The sequence below is a fragment of the Pistacia vera genome, unplaced genomic scaffold (assembly GCF_008641045.1).
Source record: "Pistacia vera cultivar Batoury unplaced genomic scaffold, PisVer_v2 Contig660, whole genome shotgun sequence".
NCBI lineage: Eukaryota > Viridiplantae > Streptophyta > Magnoliopsida > Sapindales > Anacardiaceae > Pistacia > Pistacia vera.
Genome location: NW_022196513.1, coordinates 1236376 through 1245693, shown reverse-complemented (window position 1 = coordinate 1245693; position 9318 = coordinate 1236376). Strand labels below are relative to the sequence as shown.

Sequence of the window (9318 nt, the reverse complement as noted above, 5' to 3'; positions counted from 1 at the left end):
AAATAAATTCTGTAACTTATAGTAGTAGTAAATTTCTCCTTTACCGAGCCAAGCATAAGTATTTCCAAAGCTGTTTCAATGGCATTTACTTAATGAATTTCTTCTTTTGATGTAATCACATAATTATAATCAAATAGATCTGGATATGAGCAAATTAAAGAATGCAAGAGATCTCATATTTCTTTGATCAGTCTTGTCCTTGTTCCGTTACATGTAGAAGTTATTCAGCAAATTTGGCCTAATCTCGTGTACATTTCAAAGCACAATAATTTTCTGTGGTGCAATGCATCTCTTTATAGCAACTTTATTCATTCTTAATAGATTTTTCTCTAATGATAGTTACAATTTGATGTTTTTGTTTCAGTTGATCTATATCTAAAGAATACCAGCTTATACACCCATCAAAATTGCACAACAAGTCAACAGCCAAGTGGTATAATTTTTCTATATTTTGGATTTTTCTCTTGTCCATAGACACAGACTTTACAAATCATGTTAAATTATTAAATCTTATATTATATCATATATCACTAATATATATATATATTTGGTAGTCTCAAGCATTGACATGGCAGATTCTGAAACTATAAATACGAATATGGTTAATGTGAGAGCAAGTGACAATGCTTCTAGGGTAATGCCACCTCCTTCTAATTCTAGCATTCTTGCAACTAGTTCTAGAAATAAACATAAAAACATCAAAAATTTGGAATTACTTTGAGACATATGTTGATGAGAATAAGAATGAGAGGGTTGGGCGTAAAGCATGCAATAAAACTTATGCATATGATAGTGCCACACATGGGACTAAAAATTTGAAGCATCATATGGGAAATTGACCAAAACGTGGCAACTATGATATAGGGCAATTATTGACTGATCATGATCATAGATTGCAAAGTAGAAAGATTAGTCAAGAGACTTATCGTGAATATATGACCTTATCAATTATTCAACATAATTATCCATATTCATATGTGGAGAGTCAAGGAACTAGGAGAGTCTTTTTGTATGTGTGTAAGGAGCTTAAGCATTATTCTAGAAACACCGCTAAGGCGGATTGCTTAAAATTATATGAAAGGATTAAGCAAAAAACTAAGCTTGAATTAGGGAGGCTTACTAGTAGAATATGCTTAACTTCTGATGTTTGGACTTCTGCTACAACTAAGAGATATATTTCTTTGATAGCTCATTATATAGATGAAAATTGGGAGTTACAAAGTAAAATACTGAACTTTTGCCATATTCCTCCTCCACACTCAGGGGTTGTTTTGGCAGATAATATTATGAATTTCTTGCAAGAGTGTGAAATTGAAAAGAAAGTTTTCTCAATTACTTTGGATAATGCAAGTAGTAATGATAGGATGGAGGATATCTTGAGGAACCAACTTTGTGTGCAGAATGTTTTGTTATGTAGGAGTGAATTTTTCCATGTATGATGTTTTGCACATATCTTGAATCTTATTGTTCAAGAAGGGTTAAAAGCTACTAGTGTCGCTTTAAATAAGATTCGAGATAGTGTGAAATATATTAAAGCAACTGAGGCTAGAAGAATCAAGTTTGGAGACCTTGCTGTGCAAATGGGAGAGAAAAGCTCAAAGGGGTTGAGATTGGATGTTTCCACTAGATAGAATTCAAATTTTTAATGCTTGAAACGACGTTAATATATCGTCCTGTGTTTGTGACTTTATCAACAATAGATCTAAATTATAAATTTTGTCTATCAGATGACAAATGGGATAGGGCGGGTGAGGATATGCAAGTTCTTGGAACCATTTTATGATATTACGACTTTATTCTCTGGTTTCAAATATCCTACAGCAAACTTGTACCTGAAATGTGTGTGGGAAATTCAATTGCGTTTAATTGAAGAGAGGATGAGTGAGGATGAAGCTGTTAAGAGCATGGCGGAACAAATGATGCCAAAATTTGAAAAATATTAGGATTCTTATAGTCTTGTGTTGACGATTGCAACTATTCTTGACCCACGTCTCAAGTTTCAGTTTGTGGAGTATGCTTTCAAGAAAGTTTATGATTTAACTACTGCCATACGAAAGTTGGAGGTTGTTAAGAATAACTTGCAAAAGCTTTGTCAAGCTTACGAGACTCAATGTTCCAAAGAAGTTTTTGCCTTACCTTCAGTTGTTTCTCTTGTGAGTGGTCCTACTCTTGGTAGGCGTGTAGATAATTCTTTTGTAAGTCACTATACTTTTTAGTTTTTATATTCTTATGATAAATAAAGTATTATTTATTGTTTAATTTTAACTTTTGACACTTAACTATTTAAATGGTGCAGGATTTTGACAACTACGAGAATGGTTTTATTTCCACTAAGAAATCTGAATTAGATCTTTATTTGGAAGAAATGAAGTTTGATCGCCTCAAATATCAGAATTTGGATATCCTCGATCATTGGAAGAACAATTGTGATCGTTATCCGGTACTTGCCATGATGGCTCGTGATATCATGGCAATACTGATAACATATATTGCTTCGAAATCCACTTTTTAGTATTGGCAGTAAAGTGCTCAACAAATATCGAAGCTCACTTCGACCTAAAAATGCAGAATCTTTGATATGCACTTGGACTTGGCTATATGGATATGAGTTTACAGGTAACATGTTAACATTATATTTCATATATTTTATTATTTACATTTATTAATATTTGTAGTTGATCATTGTTTTATAGATGATGATGTGAATAATGATTCGGATGATGATCTTGATATGCCATTAACTAATTCCGGGACTGTGGAATCAAGAGACTCTATCGCCCCCACTATGGGATGAACATTTGCTACCCAAGGATGTTTTTTGTTAAACATTTGATTATGTATTTGTTTATTTTAATTGGTATTTGTAGTTTTGTATTTTATGTTATTGACTTATTGTGTTTGCTTATGTGTATTAGTGATTATATATTTGTTTATTTTGGCTGGTATTTGTAGTTTTGTATTATATGTTATTGACTTGATTGTTGTGTTTGTTTATTTGTATTACTATTAGTGATTATGTATTTGTTTATTTTGGTTGGTATTTATAGTTTTGTATTATATGTTATTGACTTATTGTGTTTGTTTATGTGTTATTTGTTTATTTTGGTTCCTATTTGTTTATATTCTAAATTGAATTGAATTTAGAGTAGTTGATTTTGGGGGTGTAAATGTAAAAAATTAAAACTGCAGGAATTTTGGAGGTGTAACTGTCATAATTGAAAACTATTGGGGGTGAAACTGCAAAATTTAAAACATGGAGAGAGAAAAAACGGGCACCCTCGGGTCCACCCGTACCTATATAGGATAGGGTACAGGTCCAATATTTTGGACCCGTATATGACTCGTACCTGTGACAACCCGAACTCGGTCCACCCGCCCATTTTGCCAAGTCTAACAATTAGACAAGTTTTAGATTTTCTAAGAGATGAACATTCCAGACGCTTTTCTACAATTCATTACATTTGAAAATTACCAAATGGAGAAAAACATGATAGAAAATGGCCAGTGTATATATATATATATATATATATTCAAAAGAATTAGATAAAGTATTTTGTTTTTGTTGTAAATTATTTAGTTTAAAATAAAATGCAATTCAATTAGCACATGATTGGAAAAATCTTAGTGCCAAACTTAAAAGCCACAAAACAAGCAAAGAACATGATGTAAATATGAACATTTGGGTTGATGTTGAGATGAGATTGCTTAAAAACAAAACAATTGATAAATGTCTACAAGAGAAAATAAATAAAGAGAGAGCATTGGAAGAATGTACTATTAAGAATTATAGCGGTTGTAAAAAATCTTTCAAAAAATAATTTGACATTTCGTGGTACAAATGAGAAGATTTGTCAAGAAAATAATGGAATTTTTTTTAATTTAATTGAAATTATTGCTGAGTTTGATCCAATAATGCAAGAACACCTTAGTAGTATTCAAAATGAAGAACTTCATACTCATTGTCTTGGTCATAATATACAAAATGAGTTGATAAATATTTTAGCATTAGAAATAAGAAATACCATTATTAAAAAAAATAAAAGAATCAAAATATTTTTCAGTTATACTTGATTGTACCCTAGATACAAGTCATCAAGAACAAATGTCACTTATATTAAGATGTGTAGATATTTCAATAAGTCCAATAAAAATAGAAGAGTACTTTATAGATTTTATAAAAGTGGATGATACTTCTGGTCAAGGTCTTTTTAATGCACTCACAAGTAAACTAAAAAATCTTGAACTTGATGTAAATAATGTGAGAGGACAAGAATATGATAATGGGTCTAATATGAAAGGTCAACAACAAGGTGTGCAAAAAAGATTAGTAGATATAAATTATAGAGCATTTCATACACCATGTGGTTGTCACAATCTTAATTTAGTTCTTTGTGATATGACTAATTCATGTGCTAATGCTATTATATTTTTGGAGTGACAAAACGCATATACTCATTATTTTCTTCTTCTACAAAACGATGGAAAATTTTGCAAGATCATGTTTCTAATTTCACACTTAAGCCATTATCACAAACACGTTGGGAAAGTCGTGTTGAAAGTGTTAAAGAAATAAAATTTCAAGCTCCACAAATAAGAGATGTTTTATATCAATTAGCAGAAACTAGTGAAGATCCTAAAATAAAAAATGAAGCTATTTCTTTAGTAACATATGAGATTGAAAATTTTGAATTTCTATTAGGCATGATTATTTGGTATGAAATATTATTTGTTGTTAATACGGTTAGCAAAATATCTACAATCTAAAAATATGGACATTGTTGTTGCAACAGATGAGTTGAAAGGTCTTGTTTCATTTTTTGAAAAATATAGAGAGACTAGGTTTACATCTTTTATGATTTTTGCTAAACAGATTGTAGAGCAAATGAATATGGAACCAAAATTTCATGAAAAACGTACAATAAAGAGAAAAAAACAATTTGATAAGAATGAAAACGAAGAGATGAAATTGTCCACTGAAGAATCTTTTAGAATAAATTATTTCACATATTTAGTTGATCATACCATTTCCTCACTTCAAACTAGGTTTGAACAATTTGAAATATATAGTGATAATTTTGGTTTCTTTTATAATATAGAAAAGTTCAAATTGCTTGATGATGATAATTTGAAGAAAAATTGTTTAAATCTTAAATTTTTTTTAAAATATGACATGCTCCCTTATATTGATAGTTTAGATTTATATTCAGAATTAAAAATTTTAAAAGAAAATATAAACGTGAAAATTAAAACACCACTTAAGATATTAGATTTTAAAAAAAATATGAATTCTTTTCCAAATGCATGGATGGATTATAAAATACTATTAACTATTCATGTTACTGTAGGTTCAACAAAAAGAAGTTTTTCAAAATTAAAGTTAATAAAATCTTATTTGCGTTGAAAAATAAATTTGAAACAATTTTTTAATATATGCTTATATTATCAATAGTATTACACTCATAAATCTTTCTCGCTAATTTTCTCTCACAAACGCGACGTGTCAGCTGGTAATTGGTCAACTTATAATGGGTCTCGCCTGACCAAATACGAACTAACCAATTACGAGCTGTCATGTCACTGTTTGTAAAATAAAATTATGACAAATGTTTATCAATCTACCTTTATTCTTATATTATTTGTACGCCTCTAAAGTAACTCTTGTTTAGGGTCACAAATGTTCTTGAGACGGCTTTGTTCAGTGTATATATATATATATTTGGTTCAGAATTTTCTGAGATATGAAACTGGTTCAAGCTCGGATGTGAAAAGGTAAGCGACATTGATGAAGTTGTTTCATTTTGCATTGCGTTTCATTTTGCATGGAAACCTCAAGACCGTTTGCTTTGGCCTTCTGCATATGATATTCTTTGCAATAACGTTGCATGTTCCTTTGAAGGCCTCTTAAGTCATCCATTTTAAAGGGCTTTTTCACCAAATCAATAGTTTATACAAAAATCCTAAACAAATCGATTTCAATATAACGAAGTACAGCAGAAATCATGTTTTGGTATCAACAAAATGCCATTACTTCCCACTAAAGGCAAAAAAAATATAATTTGGGAAGCAATGAATATATGCTTTTCTCTTGTGAACAAACACCAGGGCTTTCTGTTAACTAAACCTGTTAAAATGCCTTTGATCATCATGTTTCTGTTCCATTTCTCAACTTATTATTACTAGCTAAGAACATTACAATTTGGGGAAAAAAAAAAGAAAAAAAAAAAGATAGCAATGGAGCTTGAATTGGGACTCAAGATCACCCATAACAGGGATGATTTGACTTCCAAAATGGCTGATTTCAGGATCACAAAAGAATCCTCTGGCCCTCTTTTCATGTCTACAGAAACTGACTCCAAGTTCATCCTCATTGGCCATCTCAAAGGTCTCTTGTCAATTTCCATTCCATTTTTGCATTGCAACATTTTCCATTTTTATTCTTATTTTAGTGTTAATTAAACAAAATGCAGGTTTCAGAAGGGAGAACATTGACATTGAGATAAATGAAGCCGGGAATCGAATTGCAATTGGTGGGAAGAAGCCTGTTCAGGAGATGGTGTTGCTGGGTTGGATTATGGTCAGGAAAGAGGTGGAGGTAAAGGCTTTCAGGAAAGTTTTTCGGATTCCGGAAAGGGTGAAATTAGATAAAATTAAGGCCAAGCTTAATGATGAAACATCAACCTTGACAATTGTTATGCCGAAATTGGACAAGGGAATTTGTGGGGTTGGGATTGAGGAAGTGAAGGAAGAGGAGGAAGAGGAGGAAGATAGAGGGAGAACTGAAGCTGAGGAAGTTCCCGGAATTGAGAAAGCAAAAGAGGAAATTCAGAAAGAGTCTGAAAAGCCAATAGAAAAGGAAGAAACTGACCAGGTTGTGGAAAGAGAGGTTCCTGAAACTATAGAGCAAAAGAATGAAAGCTTGGAGGATTCTGGTCAGGTTTTGGAAAAAGCAAGTGATCAGGGACAACCTGCAGCAACAAAAGCTGAAGAGTTTCCGGGAGGAGACTATGCTGGGGAGGCTGTAAAGGAAACACCTGAAGAACTCACGGAAGAAATTGCTTCGGAAGAGCAAAAGGTTGACGGAGATGAGTCCAGGACATTTTCAAATGAAGCTGAAAAGGTTCCTGAAAGAGTCAAAGAGCCTGAAGTTAAAAGCTTGGAAGAAAATGATCAGGTTGTGGAGCAATCACCTGGAGGCCCAGAAATTGAGCCTCAGGCCAGTACTGAAATGAATCAAGCAACTGGGTCTGTGGAACCTCATGAAGCAGCCGAGAAAGAGAGTGATCGCCCACAGAAAACAGAATCACCACCAACCGAAGAAACTCAGAGAGAAAATCATCCTGAAGAAAGAGCACAGGTGCAAGAATTGGAAGAACAAGTTCCTAGTCCGGAGAACATTGAATCTAAAATCCCTGGAGATGATCAAATGACTGCGCCAACTGAACCTCCAAGTTCACCATCAAATGAGATTGAAGAGGAAGAAACTACAAAAGAAAAGCATCAACTGCAAAATGAAAAGCCCGGAGAATCACCGAGGCAGGAACCTGGAGAAGAAGTTCAAGAATCAACAAAACCTGAATCCCATCAGGAACCTGAGCAGCAAGAAACATCAAATCTGAATAACTTGGCAGATCAAACTAGTGAAGAAACTCAAGGGAAAGAAATTAAAGAAAAAGAAACTAGAGAAGAAATATCTAAAGAAAAAGTTGAGGAACATGAATCTCTGGAATTGGAGAAGCAAAACGATCTGAGTGAGGAAGCATCCCAAATGAAGAAGCATGTTGAAAAAATGTCCAAGATGTGTCCTCCTCTTGTTGTTGCAGGATCAGCCTTACTTGTATCTATTTTAGTGCTTGTTTTCCATTTCATTAGAGCTAAGAAAACATAAACCAAATTACATCCCAAATGGGATTGTATCAATCACGCATATTTTTTATACAAATTGTGACATTATTTATTTATAGTTAAATCAATACAATTATTTGCTTTTTTCTGATATGACAATACCAAAGATCATTTCTCAAATAAGATGCTGCAATTTTTCCTTATCAAAACTAGCATATTGTATAAAATTTTTGTAACATTTTGATTGAAGAACTTAAACACGCTCAATCTTTACGCTAAGTTGTCACTGCAGTTAAGGAGTTAATACCATAAAAAGTTGCAGAGTTTCATTAATCACACTATGACATAAAGGATCAAGTTCTTCAATTTTAGCCTGTGGAGTCTGAAACTTGAATCTTCTTCATAAACAAAAACTTAAAACTGTTCAGAATCATGAAAAGCATCCCATTGTTTTAACTTTTAATAGTCTTTCGGATGAATTTTTTTTAAACCAAATTTATCAAATATAGGTCTTGAATCTGATATTTTTCAATCCTTCTAGCAACGTTTAGATTGCCCCTATTTTTTTTTTTTTTTTTTTTTTCCTGGAATTGGAATCACATTCCGTTTCTATTTCATGTGACGTCTCAAATGCATAAATTTTGTTCAGGCAGCTACAGTTTTGGGCCTAAAGATATTGAGCTCACAATAAATTTATTTAAACGACTTTTTCCCACCCAAGAATTGTCTTAATGACATTTTCCCACCTAAAGTTAATATTCCGTTACCACCCAAAATATACTTCACTTTATCAACCGATGTTCGGCAAATCACCAAGAGTGAGAGTGAGAGTGAGAGAGGTTTTGTAAAGTGAAAACCGATGGATCGAATGGTAGTGATAGATTAAATATTCACCGTCAAAATAAGTAGGAAATCAACTAAAAACATGAAATCTTAACTTTACGATGGTTGACAATCGACGAGAAATCAAATATCGAAGCGAAAGGGGTTTTTTTATAAAGGAGACCACAGGTTCAAATGATGGTGACGAAAAGAATTTTCGCAGCCGGAATTAGCTTTAAGTAGTAACGAAATATTAACTTTGAGTGAAAAAATGGTATTTTGAAACTTTTTGGGTGAAAAGTCGTTAAGACAAACTTTGGGTGGAAAAAGGTGTTTACTCAATTTACTTCGGGCGTCGTAGTAGTATTAATCATCAGCGGCGCATTTTGTGCAGTAAGTCATTGCATGGACAGCTACGCAAGTTAAGCATCGTACATCCTGCAATTCAAAGAAATGTGATTGCTCTGGTATAATTATAAAGGTAGTAGCAATAGCACATTTTTCTTGAGGAGAAGCTTGGTAGCTTTAGCTTTTCTCAAATCACATGTGAAAAAGACAAGAAGTTAAAATCGAATCTCAGTAAAACTTTTAACTGAAAAGCTGAAGTGAGTCAAAATTTGTTGCCTGGGAGCCAAGAACAGTTCATGTGATGTT

The 9318-nt window shown here is 32.6% G+C and overlaps 1 protein-coding gene across 1 annotated transcript; it reads left to right on the top strand.

Moving 5' to 3' along the window:
• The first annotated feature begins 6185 nt into the window (after positions 1–6185).
• On the top strand, positions 6186–8179 carry LOC116112359 (cilia- and flagella-associated protein 251-like). The gene is made up of 2 exons (XM_031398500.1): positions 6186–6382; positions 6468–8179. Exons 1-2 carry the CDS (start codon positions 6232–6234, stop codon positions 7883–7885), a joined length of 1569 nt encoding a protein of 522 aa, XP_031254360.1. The 5' UTR covers positions 6186–6231; the 3' UTR covers positions 7886–8179.
• Positions 8180–9318: the final 1139 nt, after the last annotated feature.

What these genes read in the sequence shown, in the direction of transcription:
- LOC116112359 (XM_031398500.1), top strand. Translation starts at nt 6,232, where the DNA reads ATGGAGCTTGAATTGGGACTCAAGATCACCCATAACAGGGATGATTTG. An exon ending in CCTCATTGGCCATCTCAAAG is followed by an intron (nt 6,383 to 6,467) that starts GTCTCTTGTCAA and finishes AACAAAATGCAG; the next exon opens with GTTTCAGAAGGGAGAACATT.